Genomic DNA, 24,236 nt, shown 5'->3' with positions numbered 1-24,236 from the left:
TTATATGAAACATTTTTATTAATAATCATAAAACGCAGAAAAAAAAACATTAATTCCATTTGTTTCATTATAACATCTTAGGATAAAAGCACCAACACCGAACAGTAACAATTTTATCATTAAAACCCAGGGCCTTTTGGAAAGTAGGTTTGCCGTTATTGCACCTCAAACCTGCCCTGGCTGCACCTATCAGAGATCACTATACACATACTGTAGGTCACGTGTCCAGTGTCAGTTTACCCCCCATACTGATGGGAAGAATCCTAACTGAGGACTGTGAACCTCCCTCTTAGAGACACAAATCGAGACAGAGGCATTTGTGAGATGAGGAAGATGCTGAAAGTTGTAGCCATTTCACAGCTTCTCGAGATCAGACCGACTCATAAAGCTTTATAAAGCTGGATTTCACTGGAGAGGCTGGATGTATGAGACAGTGAGAATGAATCTGAGGACATCTGACAAGACAGCTGGCAACTTTTACCTTAAAATACACTTACTGGGGAGTTGTTCTGGTCCTGAGTTGAGTTGGAGAGGGACTTCATCATACCACAAGATGCTGAATATGTGACATGCAGTAGTTGAAAGAAATTTTTCTTACATCATTACATGATTTCAAGCAATCTGGGAAGTTCCTGAGTTAAGACCTTTGGCAGGATTTAGAGTAAACAGCCTCGACTGCGACGCTCTCACAGATCAATAATGTACCAGGATGGAGAATGCTGGAGAACTGCATAGAAGCTTTAATTCAAATCATGCTCATGCACCAAAGGACTTGAATAACAGCACCTCACCCCTGTGACTGATTGTACAAGTAGCTACAAAACTGGTTGAAATCTGTAATGAATGTAATCGTTGCCATTCCCACAAACTATTCTCACGTGAACATACACCGCAGCGCCCCTCCAGATTAGAGAAACCTCCGTAGGTTAGACCGGACCATAAGAAAGCCGCCAGGCAAGCTCGTGTTGACGATTATTAAACCATAAAACCCTGCAGCACAACAGGAAAAGAGTAGTATTTATCAATAGCTGCAATTTCCTTGTTTTAAGTGAAGGAGAGCACCGTGCTGTCTGTCTGACTAGTAGTATTAAAAACTGACAGGAATCTGAAGACACAATTAAAAGCATAACATGTAACTGCAATTGTATCAAACACCAAGAATAAGAAAATCAAAACAGCATCAACAATAATTACAAAAGACCTCTCAGTGCTGGTAACAAATTGACTATAGTCTCTAATTATTTTCTAAAATGACTTTCTTCTTTTCACTCGCAGGTGAGAAATGTATTTGTGTTTACAGAGTGAGTGCACAGGACAAGAGTTCACAATAAAGCTTTCATTAGTCTAATTTTCCCTTAGATATGCACTGGCGAGTGGAAAAAAAGCACGCACGCACGCACTCACACACACAAACTGAGCTTAAGTATTCCAACTATCAGAAAAAGGAAGCTTGGCTGCTCTCACTCCTAACCAAGTGATGCACGCATACACCCTAACACAAGTGTTTTACATCAGCATGTCTTTGCAATTACACAATACGCTCACATTACAAGGTAGGGCCTTGACAGTAAGACAGACAGTGTGTGTAAGAGGTTGACGCGCAGTTTAGTACGCACCACTAAAGATGTTGTTTGTAAAATCTGAAATGCCATTGTTAGGAAACAGAAGCACCATTTTTCCTGCAGAATCTGGGTCGGCAAAAACAAACAAAAGAAACAAGATGTGGAAACATCTGATAGAAGTGAAGACAGTTCTAGTGCCAGAGTCTAGTTGTGTTCAAGCCACAGCACCGTAGTTTTAAAAACACACAGCTTCTGAGTTACTAGTTCTGTGGTGTGTCTGTGTGTGTGTGTGTATGTGTGTGTGTTTGTGCATCACAAGGACTCAGGTGCGGTTGTGTCAGCACACTGTTAGGCACCGTCTGTGTGGCAATGCTTCACTCTCCTTGGCTTCAAGCCTCCTGTTTAACAGGTTGAGTTTAAGGTCACAATGCAGCACCAACACCCCTATTCACTTATATATATATATATATATACTCATATATATATAGACTGTATATAGATACATTTCTTATATACCTTTCTGTTTATGATGGAGACAAACAAGGAAAAACAAAAAGTTATGTACAAAAACAGTGTGTCTTGTTCACTAACAGATAAGCAGCTCACTTCTGAGAGCAAAGTGGGCTGACTTGTGTTTAAAAGTGTGGCATGAGAAACATGAACAGAGGTCCTCATACCTGTTGACTCTGAGCCAGCTGTTGCAGAGTAGTTTTATCTAAAGGTGGTGTCTACAGTTGTACACTAGGCATTCAAAGAACCAGACAATAGCATATTAAATATGAGAAAGGAAATGCCAAAAAAAGGCTTTACAAATGTCCCTGTGTACAGCACCAAGTATTTGATTTGTTTTTGACGTTTTCACTATAGAATAAATAAGATCAGATACAGTCCAAATGTAGCACCATTGTTTTCAGACTGTGAGTCAAGTACACACACTGTTGCATTCTACAATGTCAACACATTTCAGGATTACAAAAAAAAAGGAAAAAACAAAGGGAAAACAAATACCAAGGCAAATTTGAGAGACTGACGGCATAAATATAATAATCTAAATTATACACAACTATACAGCCGGAGAATGAATCACATTCACAGTACAAACATTGTTTACAAAAACAAATTACACAATTAAAAAAAAAAAAAAAAGCAAACAAAACGGTGTGAAGAGCGTCCAGTAGTATGTTGTGGTTATGGTTAATTGTTTTGTCAGTGTGTGAGGAGTTGCATGCATGAGTGTGTGTGTACGTGTGCGTGTGTATGAACTAAATGCAGTATAATTCCACATACATGTGTCCTAAACATTTGCTTAAACCTGCATTTCCCAACAGCAGAGATAAATACAAATAAGTTTAGCTTAAGAAGAGTTAAAAATTCCTGCTGTCAGAGTATTTCTGCTGCTGTCTGGTAGTGTGATTTACCCAACTGACTGAAGAAAATGTTGATAAACACAGAAATTAGTTGAAACTTACTTTTACCTCTGGATTCAGCTTCACTAAAGCACTAAACAGTGTAGCCACAACTCTTTGGCAACACTGGGTCTCGACTAAAGAGCGACTAACAATGTCTACACAGAGCACCATCTCATTAAATGAATTTCATGGGGTCTTTCTAAAAAAATGAAAATGTACCTGGCTCTGCTCAGCATTATTGGCACCCCTTGAAATGTTGCTAATTCACAATATATTCAGAATTAGGCTGAAATCAGAACACTGTTATGTGTTCGGCCTACTTCAACACATACACGTCATTATTCAGTTCATTTATTCACAATAAATGTTGAATAAGCCCGATTACTGCCACAAAATACCAAAAAGCTCATTTTTGAAGTAAACAAACATAATTTAATTGATATGTTTAACATCTGATATTGGAAGAGAAACACGGAATGACACCTGAAGAATTTTTTTAATCACTCAGAACAGGAACTCAGTTGGTTTTGCTCTAGTTAGTAGAAAGAGAAATTAGTTAGTTATGTGTTCCAAAAATGGCCGCCAGAACAGCACTTTATCATTTGTGCCACTTTGCATTAACAGTAAGTACTCACATTTTAAAAATAAATATGAAAATACTGTAAATCATCAACATGACCGAAGTTTAAGGGGTGTCAACAAACCAGCCAGCACAAGTTCTGCTACATGAGTAACTATACCTTACTATCTAGTGATGCACCAATCTGACTTTTTCCAGTCTCGATACCAACAGCTGGGCTTTGGGTATCAGCCCATACTGGGTACCGATCCGATACCAGTGTTTAATAAGCTGTCTGCCTCACCGTGTGCAAGAGACTGGGATCATTCTCTCATGTATAAGGCAACATCAGGCTTGATTTAAACATTGCTTTCCTAACTTTGTAAAACAAAATGTAACAAATAAATACACAGATATAAATGTACTGAATTGTTATTTATTAAAATAACGGTATCCGCTATCAGATCGGCCCATTGTCACTGATACCCAATCCAGCTATTTGCGTCAGTATTTGACTGCTAACCAATATCAGTATCAGTGCATCTCTATTACTATCCAGTGTGAAGTTAGAGCAAAAGTTCCTCATCTTGTTTCATATTCTATTATGTAGCAACAAATATTGATTTTCACTGATGGAAGAAAACAGAGATAAGAGAGCATGCATGCAGAGAGGCAGACTGCATGACATCTGAGCAGAGTTCAGTGAACTGGTCTGTGTGTGTGTGAGTGTGTGTGTGTGTGTGTGTGTGTTTGAGTGTGCAAACACATGCACACATATGAAAACTTTGGAGGGAACATGACTCCTGATGACATTCAGCTTAGAAAGGTGGACTGTGTGCTTCAGTCTATCTGTTGTTAAAAATAAAAACTATTATTTGCTGAACACTAGTTGCTATAATAGTGACAAAGACAAACAAAATGACACACTATCATACTATCGAGCACCTTAACGTTGAACCAGACATCTTGGATAATTCAGTTCATTCAGTGCTGGGCAGCAGTCGGTACTGATTTCCATATTATAACAACATTTTAACACTCCACACATAAACATGACCAGTACCTGTGAAATCTGCTCAAGGTGACCATAGTGGTGGTAAGTGTGTGTGTGTGTGTGTGTGTGTGCGTGTGTGTGTGTGTGTCAGAGATCCCAGTACAGAAGCCGGTCTTGGAGGCGGTTGGGTAGTGCAGACGTTTTGAAGCACCAGTGAGTGAGGAGAGTGCCTTGGTCCACACATGGACATTTGCATAGTTTATTTAATGTTGAGGTAGATTTCATCAATTACCTGCAACATCAAAGAAGACAGAAAAAGACACCGTGAGAGATTCTACGGCGGACAGCTTCTACACCACAATGAACAAATGTGCCGGAACACAATTACATCGTGTCACTTTCAAAACAAATCATCTTTTTATGCTTTAAATCTAAGAACTCACTTACCTTGTTCAATAAGAACAACAGCTTGTGGGAGCACAGGGAAAACAGGCATCCTGTGTCTCTCACTCCCTACCAGTCTCTCTCTCTCTCATTCTCTCCCTCTTTCCACCATCTGATTGCGCTTCGCCCTTCCCCTCTCTCTCCTCCCCCCTACCCCTCAACCCCAAACCCTATCTAGGTCGGGAGCCAGGGAGGTGGGAGGTGGTGTAGGTGCCATGCATGCCCTGCGTCCTCCACATGCTCCCGCCACCACCTGAGCTGCTGGCCGGTGGTGGAGGGGGCAGCCGAGGGGAGTAGTGCACTGCGAATGGTCGAGACGAGGAGGAGGTTGGCAGAGAGGAGGACGAGGAGAGGGAAGCAGTCGAGGCGGCAGCAGAGACAGAAGCAGAGGAGGCAGAGGTGGAGGAGGAGATGGAGAGAGAGAGTGATGACTGTGCTCTCTGGTGGTGGAGTGAGGAGTGGGACAGACGGGAGGAGTGGAGGGAGTCTGATCGAGAGGATGGCGGGGCGTCAGAGTGTGTGAGTGTTGAGGAGGAGGGGACGCTGTGAAGGGGTGGGGGAGGGGGCAGGGAGAGCGTGGGAGGAGAAGGGCTATGCAGGACCGACTGGATGCGGCTGTGCTGGGCCTGGGACAGGGAGAGGGGGAGAGGTGAGGACACGGAGGCCAGGCGCGTGGAGGTTGGTTGGGGAGTGGTGTGCTGCTGGGTTTGGGAGGAGGTAGAGGAAGAGGAGGAGAGACTGAGCAGAGAGCTGAGGCCTCCAGAGGTGGGCAGTGTCGCCCCAAACTGATGGGATGACACTGTGGGAACCACGTGGTGAAATATACCTGCAAATCATACAGCAGAAATGGAGGGAGGGGGAGGGCGAGAGAGTGGGGACAGGGGGAAGAGAGAGCAGATACAAGTGGCAAAGAGAGCAAGAGGGAGGGGGACAAAGAGAGAAGCAAGGACTGAGCCAGGTTGTGCACAGCGCCAAGCAAGTCTTTGACAAGCACACAGAAAGCAAACAGAGTCAGTCCACTGTGACTGTTACCAGATCAGCTTGGCCAATTTAGGATTGCAGTTTTTTTTAAAACAGTTCTGCAGCAAAGTAGATTTCTGGGTTTGGTTTTTGCTTACGAGTGAAATGACTCTGACATACAACTCAAACAGATACACCCACAGAAAATGACTAACGTAACATAATGTAATAGTTATATAACACGTTATTAATCCATGGTAAATCACAGATTTCAAGACTAATCATTGGTTCAGATTTTTTCTTAAGTACTCATTCTGCTAAAATGCAACATTTTCCAAGGGTGTCTCCAACTGCAGCACTCAAGCAGCCAGTTCACGTCAAAGCGAGGCAGCACACAGAGCCAGTCAGTCAAACTGTCAGCGAGGCAGACAGAAAGACAGCAGCATTGGACCTCCACTTACCTGGCTCTTTTAGCAGGCGCATATCCTCGGACTCACACTTTTCTTTATCAAGATGACCCCAGGCTAAGACTACGACCTCACTCTAGACTGTTCAGTGATCCTGAGGTTAAACTTTTACATGATCAGTTTGCTAATAGTGATGCTCACCTCCAGCTGCTCCCCCTGCCAGTCCAGCACTGGAGAAGCTTCCCAGGGCAGAGTGACCGTTGACGAGCCGTGGGGTCCCACTCACCGTGGATCCGCCTGTCTGGGCCCCGAACAAGGACTGTAAGACTGAGGTCCCTCCAAGTGGGAACTGAGACCCCAGGTACTGTCCCACAGTAGATCCTGTGGTTGAGGACACTGCTACAGGACTGCTTCCCACCTTTCCACTCAGTATGCCCCCTCCACTGCTGGCAGCAGCAGATATGAAGAGATTCTGACTGGCCAGGCTGCTGCTTGTCTTCAGCTCCCAGTCCCGGGGGGCTTTCTGCTTCTGGGGGGCCTGGCGTTGGTCTGAACCACTGCCTCCCTGTGCACCGCCACCACCGCCAGCACCGGCTCCACCCCGGGTTCCTGGCTCCTGACTGAGGAAGGGGTTGGCGGTCATGTAGCTGGACGACTCTCCATCACTCCCTTTCCTCACCTGCTGATGCTGCTGTTTGTGGTCAGAATCAGAGTCTGTGCCCCGGCTAGACCCCCCCATGCCGAATGGAGAGCCCCCCTGTCTCAGGTCAGAGTTGGGTTGCTTGGGGTCAGAAATGGGGGAAAAGGTGGATTTCCACTTGCTAGTAGAGGACAATGACGAAGAGGAGGCCTCACTGCCCGTGCTGTTACCGCTGCTGCTACCAGATTTCCTGCCTAGTAGAGGGAAAAAAGAAGAAAGGTTGAAGCTAGGTAGCAGAAGTGCAAGATTACGTTTATATTTTAATAAGTGACATCTTCTTTTCTTACCTCTTTCACTATCCCCTAGTCTACCAGATCCATCTCTGCTCTCCAAGGATATAGTGGCTATTTTTCTTTCAATTCTAGTGAAAAGGAACGATGAACAATCAAAACAAACATAAATGTGACAATAATTTAAGTGTGAGCCCTATAAAATCTAAACAGAGCTTAGACAATCAAAAGGCATGATGCCATATTTTTTTCAATAACTTCAGATTAAAATAGAAAAGCAAAGAAAGTGTTGTGTTGTAACTGGTCACCTGTTTACTAAGCAACAACCTGGAAGGCTTCAGAAAAACGGAAAATAGCCTACAACTGTAGTGGAGAACAGCAAAGTATTCTTGCAAATAGGGCATCTCAGCAGATACATTATTGTTGCTCTTCACATGATAAGGACTAGATTACCGTGAACTGGAGCTGTCAGCAGGGTATCCTGAGTCCTCGTCATCAGAGCTGGGGGCTGAGGAGTAACGACCTGTGCCATTGAGCTCTAGGGGGCGCTCTCTCTTCAAGATAGGAGGCTGGTCCAGGTCCGGCCCGTTCGGGCTGCGGCTTGATTGTTCTGGGGAGGAGATGGCGGAAATCTCCAGAGGCTGGTTGATGTTGTTCACCTGTTGGCCCAAAGGAGACGCAGATTACAGCCAAATTACACCTGGAAATACAGGTCTTGAATAATGTGATAGCAAGCTCTTCTTCATTCACAGAGAAATCTGGGCGTAAATGCACCAAAACTGCACGGTAGACAAACTGAACTTACCAGACACCAGAGACATGCTTGTAAAGTCTAATTATTCAAATACATGACTTCATTAAATCACAGTATATCACACAATGGAACCTTAAAAATCAATATCCTATCAGGTTCAATTTCCTCTCTTCGTGCTTTAGATGACCCACCATAGAGTTAATGTTGAGCGGCGATCCTGAAGAGTGGTTGTTGGAGCTGAGCCCGGGGAATGACCTCCTCTTTGGGGATCCGCTGGCCGTGACAGCTACTGCAGAGCTGCGCTTCCTTCTCCCTCGCTTACGTCCCTCTTGAGAGCCGAGGCTGTGAGAGGAGTGCGATGACGTCGTATGTGTGGGTGGGTGAGTGTGCTGTGTGCCAGGGGACTGGTGGTGGTGGTTTCCATGGTTACTGTGGTATCCCTGCTTGGCTGAGTTGCCAGTGTGATGGTGGAGGCGTGATCCTCCAGCCGCACTGCCTCCACTGCCCGACAAAGAGGAAGACGAGGATGAAGAGGAGGAAGAAGAGAAGAAGATTCTCCTCCGCAGTTCACTGTCCTGGGGCTCCATGTCAGATTCACCTCCTTGGTGATCCTGCCCATCTTCTGGAAGAATCCTCGGGGGTCCATCTGCATACTGGAGCACCCCTCCAGTGCTGAGTGGGGGGCTCTGGATGGGACCTCCTCGGCCCATTGGTCCCGTCAAAAGAGTGTTGGTGTGTGGAGAAGGTGATGAAGAAGCACCATTATGGTCCTCAGGATGGGGACCTCCATTCATCAGCCCTGAATAGCCTGAATGGAGACCAGAGAACAGTTTATGGTTAAAGAACCACAGGAAGAACAGATATCAAATATAAACTACGCCATATTTAAAGCACTTTTTAGTCAAAAATAAGATACAGATAATTATTTGGTAATGACAGTGAATATAAGAAGTGAACAATATTTTGGTTGAAGAGTAACCCTTACCGTTGGTCTGACCTGCCTGAGACACAGGACTTGGAGTATTTCTCTGAAATTATGAGCACAGAGAATATATCATAAGGTAATCCCAAGAAACACTGTTTTTAAAAAATATCTCAAATTGTAAAGACTTACATCTGTAATTTTCAGGGTGAAAGGACTATAACTTGATGTAACTTAACTCTGTGCATCTTACTGTGTACACACCAATCTAATTCTTCAACATTTCATTTATTACATCTGGAGCAGGGCACTAATATAGAGGTACTTCAGAGTTTTACTGTTATGTAGGTACTGTCATGAACATACTAACCAGTCTCTCAGCACGACTGGGCAGCACTACGCTGGCCAGAGGGATGCTGACTGGTAGTTTACTTGGGTGGACAGTGCTGAGAGGGATACTTATTGGAAGGCTTGTAATGCTGTTGTCACCCTGAACAGATGGGCTCCTCTCCTTACCACCCTGTATGAGAAAGAAAACAGAAAATGTGTGTTACCAGTGCGAGAGCCAAATGCTGCAAGGAAGGCAAAAAACTGTGTGCTTAAACATTTACCCTCTCAGAACTTTTAGGAGTATTCTGGGTATCACATGAATTGGGAGAGGGGCAGTTCTGTTTGGCTCCAAGCGGAGAGTTAACACCACCCACTTCCCTAAAAAACACAAAGAAAAACATGCACATTTAGCTGCAACCATTGCACTGTGAATTGCCTTAAGGAGCAGCTTGGAGAACATGAAAATGAAAAGGGTCATTCTTGAAAATGGAGAGCTTTTAATGCCAACCAACCTGTGTGCAGTCAGCCCTGGACCTCTCAAGTGAGCAGAGGCAGTGGGGTCCTGGTTAAGGTGCCTTCGCAAGGCAATCTTGGCAGGGGAGAAGCGTGTGTAATCAGGAAGAGCATAGGAGGAACTTTGCTGCCTCTGCCGGGCATCAGGGGTGGCGGGTACAACCTCATGGTCCGGGGAGATGGGCAGATAGCGAGAAAGAAGCTCCCCCTTGGTGTTGGTCCGGTCAAAACAGGGTGAGCTAGTGCCATTGATAGACAGCTCTGGGCTGACACCATTGAGGGCAGGGGCTGAGGACAGGCCAAGCTTAGAGGAGTCCATGTCTGAGGAAGAGCGTGATTCCAGGCTCTTCCGGTATGGAGAACCCTCACAGGGGCTGTAGGATTTGAGCTGAAGCAACTCCTGCTGCCTCTGACTTTTCTCTAGCTCCACGATGCTGATCTACAAACAGACACAAGGGGGAACCGTTACACTGGAAAACAGGCACTCTCCGACAATGCTTAAATGTCTGGGACAATGCTTGTGACAGCAATTCATCAACTGTTCCTGAACGCTACATTTTATTAATAGTTAAGGGGACAAGGCTGATTCCTTTGAATATTTCTGTAGAGCCAGTGGGACGGATGAAAGGGGGCGGCAGGATGGAAGGAGAGGCCAGAGAACACAGCTAGTATGGAGGAGTATGCAAGAGGTGGAAGAAAGGATTTGGAAATGAATCCAGCAAATGGAGGAGGTGGAAAGTGTACCTGCAATTCCAAGCAGTGTCTCTGTTTCTCAGAGATTTGTCTGCGTAGCGCCTGCTTCTCCTTCAACAAACTCTCCAGGCACAAAGAACCCCAGTCAAGCTTCAGCTCCTCACATCGAGACTTAAGCTAGAAAACAACAAACATACACACTTGCTGTTAGCGCTTCACTTGGAGGACGCTCAAGCAAAGTGAGATATAATTTAACATTAGCTTCAAGTGCAAGCCTGTGCAGTACAAACTAGAGCTGAACTAAGACTTCGACTACCATTACACAAATTCAGAGTAGCATCAATGGCAAAAGGTGTAACGACTGGTGGTGATGCTGTAGTAACTGGGTGGAGGTTACAAAAAAAAATAGCAAGCACAGAAGTCTCACCAGTAGCAGGCTATGGTCTCTCAGCAAGGCCATGTCTCTCTCAAGCTGCTTAGTCTGCTCTTTCAGCTGACGATTGTGAGCTGATATCTCCTTCTGGGCCTGCAGAAGGTCCTCCACAGTCAAGGCTTTCACTCCCAGCTGATGACCACACACACAGGCATACACAGTCATAAATCAGCTACAAGCACAAAATGTCTAAAGAGTTATTTAACATTAGTGAAAACCCCTGTCTTTGCTGACCTCCAGTGGTTGAAGTTCTCACCTTGCTGCACAAATGCAGAAGTGCACAGAGGGTGTGATCACTGTAACCTGACACAACTGCTGGGTGTAATTAGAGCTTTAAAAATGGTACATATCTGACCACACCCATCAGGGATGCGACATGTGTCTCAGGTGAAGCAAACTTGAAGCTTTAATCAAAGGAGCTTAGTGTTAAGTCAATGCAAGCTATAAAACAACACTGTAGGAAAACACCTGACATATGCTCTACCACATGCTCACATTCAAGTTGTGTTTCACCATCGATTTAAACCATGTTCATTTGCAAATGTATAAAAGGAACAGACAGTCAGGTTGTCCTTTAAATAGTCGTACTTAAGCACTGATTGTTAGTACACGTGATGTTCTAGGCTATGCAAAGATATAATGATTTCTGTGTACACTTAATTTCATAAATTATTTCAAAGTAAAATAACTGTATAACCATGTATGAGACACAAGGGAAAATATGCAAAATACATTTCTGGGTGTTAATATAAGAAGGTTGTATGGTAATATTGTTGACTGTATCTTTATAGCTGTGCGCTAGAGAGCAATAAATTAGCAGCACCCACCTCATCTAGTTTGGTCTGAAAGAGACCTTTGATCTTGTCTTTGTGAGACTGACAGACTGTGTGGAGCTGCTCTGCCTGCCCTGACAGGTCCCTGTGTTTTTGCTAGAGACAGAAAGGCAAACAGGAATGAAAAGGTTAGGCAAAAAATGCAAACAATTATGAGAGAAGACATTTTTGTAGATAACCTCTGGTTGAATACATGCTACTTAATATACAGTATGTTGGCATGATGTGGTAGTAAAAGGTTCAAGCAGCAGTAGCAAATGAGCCAAGTCTAACTACTAATTACCTTCTCCTGCTCTAAAAGCTGCTGCAAGTTGGAGCGGTACTGAGGAGTCTTCATGTGGGCCATAAACTGGAGGTATTGAATTTTGATGTTATCTGTAAAAAAGATGTAGGTTTGGGACACAGAGGGAGCAAGACAGCAAACAGAGGATATATCATTAGGAAAGTTGTTTGGGAAATGGACCTCGGACATCATACAGACTGACATGCAGTCTTATACTACATTAAAGCAGATTAGGTGTTTAAGAACAGACTTAATTAATTAAATCAATGACCAGGCTTTATTCCACCTGACATCATTATGCTCCTCTCAATATTTTACATATTTGAACACGACTGTAGAGTGTAGGCTATAAGTTTTTATAGTGATCAAACTGAGAAATTCTTCATTTTTAATTATTATTACAGTCACACCACACTTTGCAGACCATTTGACCATATTGAATCTAAACTAACACTAAAACCACCAATTTCAATTAACTGTATTTTGTATACAGATTTGAACAAGGTGTGGTATAACATGTACGACTTGACAAGAACTTTGAGCATGGGGGACAAAAAAAAAAAATCAGTGTTTTCATCAGCTCACCTAGCAGTTGTTGCAGACCAGGAGGAGTCGGGCTCAACAGCAGTTGACTAGAGGGATAGTGCTGGACCTTTGGAGGTAGCTGGTAGAAGGGACTCTGAGGTGGCCGGTACGCATCTGTACACATAAGAAGTATATTTTGGTTAAACTGAGGACATTAGTCTTTTCTGCAGGATGAGGCGGTTTCAGATTTTCCCCAGCTGTTTCATAATGCTCTCATTCAGAAAAAGCAAATGCCTAAAGGTAATATTTAGCCTATTCTCTGTATGTGTGTGTGTGTGTGTGTGTGTGCTCTCTGACCCTGAGGGGGTGCTGCAGAAAGGGTCTTGGCATGCAGCAAATCCAAAGCACTCTGGTTCTTCTTGTTCTTCTTCTCAGCAGCCGGGGCGGCTTTCTTGGGTCGGCCAAGTTTCTTGTTGTTCAACTTGCGACCTTTGGACAGGAGTCGGGCTCTTCGGGGTTTGGCAGAGGACTTGACCACTGTCACCAAGCTAGGACGCTCCTCCTCACCACAGGAGTCCTGCTGTAATACACACGGATGAACACACACACGTATTCATACACACAGCGCAGAGAGCTCTCTTCGACGTGTTGAGTTGAAGTGTATAGAACTCAAGAGAGAAACATGTCAGTGACAAAACGGCAAACAGCATAGAAAAAAGTAATTCACTTAAAGTTGGTTCATGTTTAATCTCCATCTACCTCAGACAGTCTTTCCACATAAAGTCTTAAAAATCCATGCATGTCCTACCTTGTTTTGTTCTTTAGGTTTTGTGGGTGTGGTGCTATTGCTTTTACTGTCCTTCGTATCCTTCTGCTGACGTCGCCTAGCTGCCTCTTGCTCTTCCTGATAAAAGATGAACCAATTTAATTGCTTGGCAGAGAAAATAAACTGAGTACAGTGACACTGTCAATGCACTGAGGGAGAAGAACATCACTTACCCTGAGTTTAGGATTTTTGAGACTAGCAAAATAGTTTTCAAGCTGAAAGACAGGACAATGAAAATGTTGATATTAGAAGAAACACTTTTGGCTGCAACCTGATTTCATTCATTCATTTCGAATACAACTCTGTGCAGAATGTAACCTCCATAAAAATTAGCTTTCTTGTGTCAATAAATAATAATATCCCTCTCATTAATGCAACTTTGAACATGAACACCTGTCAGTTCTTCGAGGTTGATTTGCCTTTACTCACTTACTCTTGCTTTCCATCAAAATACATCCGCTAAAATGTACCAACAATTAAACCGAATCCGTAATGGAAAAAGCACATTATTTCTATTGTGGTACAATTCTAAGAAGCCACACCACCAACCCTTTGGTACAAATATACCAAAAATCATGAAGAGTGAGGAGATAGCAGCCACATGTACTTCAGGTGGTAACAAGAACAACATGGTCACTAGCACGTCTTTGGCAGCCTGCCTGCTCTCTCACTGGGATTCCCACTGGTAACCAGGGATTACTTTAACAAATTAGCACAGTGACACTGTGACTACTGTGTATCCGTTTTTTGTAATGCACGTGCACATGTATAACCCTCCTAAGACTGTTCACTCCTGGTACTGACTACTCATTAAGACACTACCAGCTGTTATTATGGCAGCCTGTCTCTCGAGTTTAGGTTACTCTTTGTCTCTGATGTATAAAGTGTTTGTACTGCTTGTCAAGCTCTCCTCAAATATAAATTCAACTCTCTGGATTTGAGTCCTCCTCCAACAGCTTCAGTGCTTACTATGGTGCGGTCTATGGTATGCAGGTAGTAGGACACTGGCTTTCCAGTCCAGGACACGGAGCCCCTGAGTGGAGAAAGCTCCACCACACGCATTATTGTGCCAATATCTGCAGAACAAAGAAAAAACATGGAACTTCATATGGCATGTGGCATATCAGACGCCAATTCAAGGCAGCATGAGACATTGAAATCTGCTTTTACACGAACTGCGATACTTACCACTCAAGTTTCGACTGTTTATTCTAAAATTTAAAGGTGCAAAAGGTTTGGAGGATACAATTTTCCCACCTGGAAATAAAAATACAACAATAGAATAAATCAATACATTTCCTTCTGATGAATTCTGAATGCAGTACAGTGGACACATAGAGTAGCTGCTATGGAATAATAACAATAATAATATGAAACACAATCACTTCCCCAATTCAAGGCAGTAATCCATAGACACACTCATTATATTGTCAAAACCGAGATAGAAGCGGAGTAGTGGGGCTGTGAGGTCAAAGGTCAAGTGCCAAGCATTGACACAGTGGTTATTGCATACCGTCAGCTACTTTACTTTACTTTACTTTCATGAGAACAGCTGAATAAATATTTTTTCCATTAAGGCAAGGCATCACTCCCACTGCTCAAAACACAGGGCCTAAATGTTTTCTACACAAGCTAATAGGTCTGGTGTCATAAGGAAAAGCTATTAGCATTTGCTTTTTAAAAGCCTTATTTGTCCACCTTTGATCAGGCCTCATAAAATGTCTCACTTTGTTGAGGCTCATCAACCAGCTGCTCTGCCACACAAGTCAATTAATTACAATTTTAATGACAAAGTAACACAGGTCAGACTGTGAAGATTTAAGGACCAGTGGAATTACTATTTGATACTTGTATCTCATTGTACTATTTAGGATTAGTTAGGTAAGTGGAAGTATTGAATGACAGTGTTGTGGATATTATTAGCTTCAAAGCAACTCCGTAAATTTAGATGTACAACTACTTTCTATCATAAATAGCCACAAATCAACCAAGTATTCACTGACTGCGCTAATGTTTGACAGAATCCATTGTCAAAAGTATGTTGGCAACATTTTTCATTTGAAAATCTATCCATGTTTTAAGCCTGAAGCACAAAGGGAGACCCAAATAGCAAAGGAATTCCATATCTTTCTCATGTTGCATCACATTATTAAACAGTTATGTCTTTGTGGCTTTTAGAGTTGCCACATTTGTAAAGTTGCCTTGCATTTTATTAATATGGTGCCTCAAATTCTGTCACATTATGGCCCGATGGCTGCTGGTCAATTTGGCACTATTATAATGAATTACACTAATGCATTATTGACTGTTGTGACCACTCATGAATCATTATTTGATAAATTGTGAAACTCTGTACAATGTAGAGCCTAGTGTATGTCTTTGTGAGTGACAGTGTGTGTGTATGTATAATGGTGGAGTTTTGTGTAAAGAAATAATGGTGTGAGTGTGTGTGTGTGTGTGTGTGTGTGTGTGTGTGTGTGTGTGTGTGTCTGTCTGTCTGTGGACTTAAAACTTAATATACTGCAGCTCTTTTTGGGACCACTTGGGCTGCCTTGGCTATAAGCCACAATTAGTCATCACGAAAACCATTTAGCGGTTAGCTGAAAGATACTAACCTTCCTTCATGTTAGCAAAGCGCTCCTTCAGCTGGTGATCTACTTCTGGACCAAAGGCAAAGTTATTCACAAAAATAATACTGCAAGACAGACAAAGAAAGAAACATTTCAGTTGGCAAAATACATTCCTCACTCAAAACTTGACTTTCATGATAAATACTTTTTTACTACAAAGCACTGAGGACACATTCTAAAAAATGTGTGATTGTCAACTGTCTTTTCAATCTTTTATACATAAGTCATGGATATGGAGCCTACACACTGAATACAGTGTCAAAAGCAATTAAAATGGCACATTTTATAATGATAATATTTATGACAGTGCTGAACGTTTCATTAGTCATGTGCCATGTCTTAGATTGCATAATAATATACAGCTGTTTTTATTTTTCTCGTCCCTCCATGTATAAATTCATCTTAGACATTGTTACTGTGGCCAGGTATGGTATACCACCTTGTGTTGGCGATCCTTTCCTTCCATTCTTCAGACAGAAAGTCACCTCTCTCCAGCTGAAAGAAACAGAGCAGAGTAAGGGTAAAATCCTGAATACAAGTGGATCTGCATAACAGCCAATATTCAAAAATACTAAGTCTGCATTATGACTAAATGACGCACTAAGAAACAACTTACTGTGTACTCCCCGTGTTTCTTTCCATACCATTTCATCCACTTTTTAAACTCTTTATCCATGGTCTGAAAGACAGAAGGTGAATATTAATATCTAAACAAAATGATCCTAATTTTTTTTTTTAAAACCAAAACAAAACAAAAAAAAACAGTTTGAACAAGATGTGTGTGTTTCCGCAGTTCCAGAAAGGAGGATTGGTTAGTTAACGAGAGCCCTTCAGTAAAATTCTGAATATTGCATTCATGGTTCACAGAAAATCTGCTATTTCTGAAAGTAGCATAACGGAAATCTGGTGTATTTTATCATGATAACTAACTGAGCTTTTGAGTTGATGTGCAGCTGGCTCGATTAACCGAACTCAGGACACATTTTGACTAAGAATAGCGCCTTGGCAAAGGTCAGTGCTGGTGTGGGTGTGTCGCTACAGGGGAATGATGAGAACATGAAATTTGAACTGGGAAATCCACTTTGGAAAACCTCCCTTGCCAGACTACTGTATATTTGCCAGAGCTGCCTGCGGTGGCAATCACAGCACTGTGTCTGTCTGAATGCAGACACTCTTGTTTTTGTCTTCTCCCTTTCTGGAATACCCCTCTGGTCCTGTCAAGGGTTCATGTAGTTACCTCTGCATAGGTAGCTGGAATGTCGGCTTTCTCTACACCGTAGTAGTGTTTACAGTTGGTTGCTGCTGCAACCTGCAGCACTACCTGCCCCACTCCTGCAAATAAGAGACAATAGATAGATAGAATAGACAATCTTAGACCAAACAGACCAAGACACAGAGGCTGTCAATGTAGCCATCTTGTTTTTAACCATTACACTGAAAACCTTTTTTTTCCACCTACAATGGCATCATGTCCTACTCCTACAACTCTAAACATCTTCTGTGTGCTTTAAAAATCAAAACATGACTTCTTTACTATTACGTGTGTGTACTGTTCCGACTGCATTATTATTTAACTATGAACAATATATTTGAAAAGTCTGGTGATGATCTACAAAGTGTATTTCTTTCCTTGTTTCTCTACTCAGTGGCATTGGCTTTGTATGGCAGTCATGGTGTTACGTAAAAGCTGTGTTGGATCAGTTCTTTCTGAAACCTGGACATCCCAAAATAACAGCTGACTAACCACTGCCAAGGTCAACAAAGGTGTCATCTTCCATCATTTCCATCTCGTCGATGATCTGAGACACCAGGTCGAAAGAGGTCTCTCCGTACACCTCAGGTGAGAAGGGCTCATAGTTGTTCAGCTTCTCTGGGTCTGTCACTGAGTGGTTGTACACCTGCTGTAGGATGTGTCTCAGCAGCCCGTTGGAAGGACGTTTGTTCAGCTTCATAGGCTGGGTGGTCCCCTTCCACTATAAAGTGAAGTGATTATACGTTCAATGACACAAAAAACACTCAAATCAAAGCATAGCGCTCCATACATTAAATTGTGTGGATATTATTAAGTGGTGCTGGCCTTTCAAAGAGAAGGACAAAAGATCAGATTTCTGAACAAAATCCAAGAATATGTGTGTTTTTGAGAATTTTGGACTAGATGGCAATTGCACTTTTGAAAGATCTTGGTCCATAGCTACAAGCAAAAACATCTCTCTCTCTCTCTCTCTCTTTCACATTCACATCACCTACACAGCACTAAAAAACCTTCATCCATACAAACTCACCAGCTGGTGAATGCTGTCAATGGCCCTGTTGTACTTATCACAAAGCCTCTGCATACTCTCGAAGCTGGGAGAATAAACAGACACAAAATCAATATCATCATTTTGTACAAGATAAAATCTAACATCGGAGACTAATGCCTATTTTACCATTGACTTTCCAACAACAATTTTCATCTTAATATAACTGTAAATACTGCCCTTAAATTTGTGTCAATTGTGGCACGGATAGGGCTTCAGTTAGAAAAAAAAAATCAAAATCTTCAAAGTCCTTCTGTTTTCTGGTTTGTTTTCTTTTCAGTGTTGGTGACACAAACAGGTTTTGATGTCACCTTAGGCTCACCTCTTGGTGTCGTAGTCAATGAGTACATAGTTTTCCATAGCAAGTTTGAGGTCTGGGATCTCCTCACACACCCACCTAGAGAAAGCACACACATAAAATCATCACTACATCTGACACCTGACACAGTCAATTACTGTCTGTGTGAATATGGGAGTTGAGTCAGAGAGAGGGATGACACTTACCGAATGGTCTCGATGATTTCATGAGCAGCATCATGGTGTTTATCCTGAAAACAGAGGGGTGGAAGGGGGCAAAATATTAAACACCTCAGTACAACCCATTAAATTCAACAGGACCACAAACTACAGTCTCCAAAGTGCCCATAAAGTGTAATCATCACCTCTCAAAAACAATCTCAGCAAAAACAGAACATTATAGCCTTTGTGACAGTAGGATTTATTGCAGAAGTGTTTTTATTACACTGCACTGGATTAAGATAGGTGTACCTAATAAACTTAACAAAGTGGCAACAGAGTGTCTAAGGTCCAAAACAATATGTATAGCTTCACTACAAATATTAGAAACTCTACAAGCCAGGTAGCACAATACAGAAAATAAAGAATGTCAGCACCATTAACAGAGTCCATGCACTTTTGTCTGCATCTATTTTAAATAATTTCTGTAATTTGAGGCATATGTCATTTAATTTACCATTTACATGAAATCTACTACTATCACAGCTAACTGAAATGTGCCAAATAAGAATACAGTATGATAACACCAAATATCATATCATAAGACGTATATAAGAGCTACTACTATAAGAATTTGAACAACAATTTTCTAGCTATGCATATTATTTAATTATTGGTGAGCAGAATCAAATACAATGTTTACACTGATTAAAAACATGGTCACAGCGAAATAACTTCTTTACACCTTTATGATGCCACAATACAATGACCCAAACAACTACTGTGTGTGAGTCATCCTCTCATTGACACCTGGCAGACATAACTACCACTGCAGACACTCTGTTGCTGGATGCTGTTTACACTACTCAGAAACTCTGTCAATGTTTATGACACATACTATACTCTCTGAACGATAGCAGCAGTCAATTACATAAGCCTGTATGTTCACACGATTGTCAGTCTTCATAACAAAGCTGAAGACACAGAACTCGGGTACCTGAATTTTTGTATTAAATTATTGCATTCTAATGTTTAATATTTTCCCGGGGAGTCAGAAATCAAACACGGCCTTAATCTAGAATTGTCAGTGTGATGGCTTTATGAGACACATCTTGAATTAGGCTTAGTTACTTCTTGTGATGTATGGGGTGAGTTTACAAACACACAAGAAGTCCATAATCTGGTGGAATCTGAAGAATAGAAAGAGACAAAAAGAAAACTTTAATGTAATATGGAAATATTGAAAAGATACTATATGTGGTACTCTTTGTGGCAATAATGCAAGCTTTGGCCCCAGTTGTGAAATAATCTCTACTGCACTTCCCTTATAGTTAAATAAAATGTCAATTGTTAAAACTCTTGAACAGATTTCAACAGAAGTATTGAGTGAAGTATTGAGTATTGAGGCAGTAAATCCTATTGTGTCTCATGCTTCTATCATTATCAGTTATGTAACTCTAACATTCCTTCAGGAAAACAGTTAAATTAATTAAAGATTAAAATTTTAAGAGTTCATTATGAGTCAGCTTAATCAAACTATTCCAAACCATGTTTGAGAAAGCCAACTTAAATTAATCTGATTAAAAATTCAACTAAGTGTGTAAAAAAAGCTAAATAAAATGAGATAAATCATATTCATCCCATGCAAAGAAATCTATAGTTAGTAATCTTAGCAGGAGTGCGCTGAGCAGCTCTGTGTTTAATAGGACTCAAGTTACACCCAGAGCGCAGTCAGCCTGAGCCTGTTGCCTGAGCTGACCCACTGACCCACTTTCAGTCTCCTGCTCCAGCCATTGCCAATGAGAGCCTCTGGTGGAGGGAAAGGAAAGAGGGAAAGTAAGAGAGGAGGAGAAATCAGACGGTAAAGTAAAGAAAGTGAAAGCGAGAAGAGCTACAAACTCGGGAGAGTGAGGGGGCCAGAGAGAGGAGGGGATGCCTGGTATTTGTCAGCTGTTTGAGGCCTGGCACAGCCGCCGCAGCTAACAGCTCACAGCCTGGAGCTCCCGGCTTCCCGCTCAATACTGCCCGCCACTACTACGCAAACTTCCGCCAAAACTCAAACATGCATGCGCACACACTCAAATATGCATAACACAGGAAATCTACTATTTCTGTCAGCGCAATGTTCCGGTTACAGCTATATTATCAAGCGAGCTGCTAGCTGTGTTGCTACTAAGCAGAATGAGATACACATCTTTTTCAAAATACATGAGCACATCTCATTTAATACACTGTGTTCCACTAAATAGGGATGGCATACAAGGTGTGTGAGGGTATGAAAGAGACTGTTTGAGCGAGCGAATGAGATGCCAAAAGGGGGAGGTCACCTGCTCACACAAAGACGGCACACAGCAACACGAGCACAGGGCTGCTGCTAAAAATAAACACTGTCTGAAAGCTAGAGTCAGACAAAAAGAACAGGAGACCCTCCTCTCTCCCCGCTGTGGGTATACTGACGCACGCACGACTCCTCCTCTCTACACCACCTCTTCAGTCAATCTCTCCTAACATCAGCGTGACGCATCGTGGGTGTAGGGGTTTTACGCTACACCCTGCTCCACTACGTATACTTCAGCAGCCCACGAGAACAAATGACTAAGGCAGGCGTGCCACTTTCACTCTTGTACACTTCTCGATTACCACAACATACAACTAATTTGCTTGGTGGCAAACTAACTAACAGGGCTTCAGTCTTTATAACGAGGTACTGGTACTAGCTTACCTTTTCTGTCTTTCAAACAGACAGAGAAGATTTGTGAAAAAGTGTTTTGTGTCCAGAGGAGCTGTCTAGACGTGGTCATTTGTTTATCATGACAGAGAAGCACAGCAGGTCACATGTTGATGACACTGTAATTTAACTGGCCTGTATTGCCTAGCTGCCTGGTTCCAACATAGAAACACTGTGCATTAAAGTCACGTCCATAACCATAATAGCAAATTTCAAATATGACAACTGCCTTTTGTTTTTCCATTTCAGTGCTGCAACAACACTTAAGGGCTATGCCCAGACACCATTGGTTTTATTACAGTAATTTTAGCCTTGTAAATAATAGGGGAAGTACACAGGTGAGCAGCAAACCAAATATCCCTCATCATTGCTTGAGCAACAGTGTGTCTCTTAAATGCTTTGTAGGTTTGGTTAGTACCCACACCCTGAACCAGATGGACAAAGAGCTGCATCCCACCAGAGGTGCTCTTCATATGGAAGCATTTATAGATGCACAGATGTTGGGATTTAGTGAGAGACAGGGAGAAACACAAAGCAAAGAAAGAAAGAAAGACAGAGCATTTTTATTGGCCTCATTCTCACTGCTGGATTAGAGTAACATGCTTTATACTGCAACAGCCTGTACAACAGCCATGTTGTGTGTGTATCACAACACAGACAGCACTGTGTTCATGCTCTGTGGGTGAGATAAGCAATCTTAATGCTCTGTGGGAGTGAAGAATGAATCGACATGGAGTGGGATCTGTTGCTACCAGCAAGCAGTTCAACAAGGGTAAAAACTCATCATTAAACGTGACTGAAAAAAATAACACTTGAGCACCAACACTGGCATGTGTTTTTGAATTCTATTAATATAACACTGTTGAATAGGAGTAGTCTATTCTATCCTCCTCCCTGTTGAGTCGACCATATGGACATGAGAGGAGGGGAGAAGGGAGAGGAAGTCTTTTCCCTTTGAAAACAGGAGGACAGCACCGCATGAATAGGCTCCATATTGCAGTACTCCACATGCAGGACCATCAGCTGTTTCTAATTCAGTGCACGACAGCTAGTCCCAGTATAAATAGCTAAACATGCAGGTCAACAGTATGAATTCCTGACATGCTTGTTCTTGTGTTTATCCTTACAGACCATAAGAAAATGGACAAGGCAATAAATCCGGGAGGGTGGAACTGGGAGTGTTATCAGACTCTGGCCTGGTGTAAAGGGAGTGTCAACTCTGTCAGCCAAAACAGACAGGAGCGGTTGATTACATCAAAAAGTAACTGACTCAGTGACTTGAAACTCATTCAGTTCTTACTGTGATGATGGAATACATAAACTAATGATGGAACTGAATTTACCAGACTGCTTGTGTGGGTGGAGAGGAGATATACCGAAAGACCCCACTCAGACATTCTCAGAAATGCAATTTTTTTTCAGTCAGTACCGATTGTCACACAACAGTTACTATAAATGAGAACACACTTGAAGTTATATACTATATACACCATTGAAAAGCCCACAAAACTTGCAACCGCTTCCCTTTCCGTTTCTCCCCAATGAGTCAACTGCAATTATCCACTGACGTGTTGACAGCATGCTACATGGAAATACAACTGAGGGAAAAGAAGTCTCTTTCTTGGAAAGCAAGACTATTACCGCCTTGAAAACTGACAGATCTGGGATCAAGTGGATGTATAGAGCTCAAATTGCAAAACACAACCAGCTGGTCTCAATCATAAGGATGTCATGAGAAAACAAAACACAGAAAGCACCCGAGGAATGCGATACGACCATACTTATGCATGTAGCATCGAGAAGCATATACCTCACAAAGTTCACACACATTGAGTTTAAATATAATCTCTACATCGCTATGTGACCTGTGTGACTGTTGACTGGCATCAAATGTTGGATCAGAGAAGACAAAATCAGGTATAACCTCTTTATGTTCGACTTGGGTCCACTTGCATGTGTTTTCAGTAGGAACATGAATATCACAACCGAGACACTTCGGGTAGAAACTAAGTTACAGTGAGACTGACATGATACTGGATGTGAAGGGTCGCTTAAATTTCAAAATACCTTCTCAGTACTAAGTGTCAACATCTGGGTTAGTTGTACTTGTCGCTATCTAGTAACGTTGACGTTACTCTGTTCAAATGTTTATTCGTCTCTATGTACCTGCAGTCGGGGAATCATTAACGTGAAAGTCCAAAACAAGCTAAATATCTGATCAGTCGTCGTTGCTGGCCGATACACCATGATTGTCACAAAACCGACCAGTATGACCTGATTCTCCGGACGAGCGTGCCATGGCTCATTCAGCTAGCCAATGTTAGCAAAGAGCTAGCTAACAAAGACAAAAACAAAGACAAAATCAAAATCTGTACCCGGTGAGGTTTAAGGTGTAACACTTACATATACTGATAATGGCCACGGATAGCCAGCAGGTTCTGCTCCAACCGGCGATTTGAGCTTGAGCTCCAGCTTTTCTCCCATTCTACACTTCACGGCGGCTTGGCTGTGGAAGATAGCTAGCTAGCTAGTAACTGCTCTCTGTTAGCCAGCTGGTCGGTTAGCGAGCGAGCTACAACGTGAACATTTTATAAGAAAAAAACGTTGAAACGCGTGGAATAAAAAATACGTCGACGGTCGTTGCGTGGCAAATACACACACAATACGGCCAAGTGTATAAATGTATCTGCCTCCGCTTTCTATTTTGAATAAAATGCCTTTTTATGTCCACTGGCAATAACACCT

The 24,236-nt window shown here is 42.3% G+C and overlaps 1 protein-coding gene across 1 annotated transcript; it reads right to left on the bottom strand.

The window, feature by feature from the left end:
* Positions 1 to 24,236, bottom strand: dot1l (DOT1-like histone H3K79 methyltransferase). Its single transcript, XM_041935486.1, has 28 exons — positions 23,895 to 24,236; positions 18,812 to 18,855; positions 18,630 to 18,704; positions 18,290 to 18,353; positions 17,752 to 17,980; positions 17,245 to 17,339; positions 16,624 to 16,686; positions 16,447 to 16,502; positions 15,993 to 16,072; positions 14,566 to 14,634; positions 14,347 to 14,453; positions 13,551 to 13,592; positions 13,360 to 13,455; positions 12,909 to 13,131; positions 12,612 to 12,725; positions 12,027 to 12,118; positions 11,738 to 11,839; positions 10,905 to 11,042; positions 10,529 to 10,654; positions 9,784 to 10,223; positions 9,553 to 9,649; positions 9,312 to 9,461; positions 9,005 to 9,047; positions 8,211 to 8,827; positions 7,719 to 7,924; positions 7,323 to 7,396; positions 6,537 to 7,229; positions 1 to 4,816 (listed from the first exon to the last, which is right to left on the bottom strand). The coding sequence occupies exons 1-28, from the start codon at positions 23,973 to 23,975 to the stop codon at positions 4,809 to 4,811; spliced, it is 4,224 nt and encodes a 1,407-aa protein (XP_041791420.1). The 5' UTR covers positions 23,976 to 24,236; the 3' UTR covers positions 1 to 4,808.

The sequence above is a fragment of the Chelmon rostratus genome, chromosome 4 (assembly GCF_017976325.1).
Source record: "Chelmon rostratus isolate fCheRos1 chromosome 4, fCheRos1.pri, whole genome shotgun sequence".
NCBI classification, from domain to species: domain Eukaryota; kingdom Metazoa; phylum Chordata; class Actinopteri; order Chaetodontiformes; family Chaetodontidae; genus Chelmon; species Chelmon rostratus.
The sequence above is the reverse complement of the archived record's forward strand: the minus strand, read 5'-3'. Positions and strand labels throughout refer to the sequence as shown.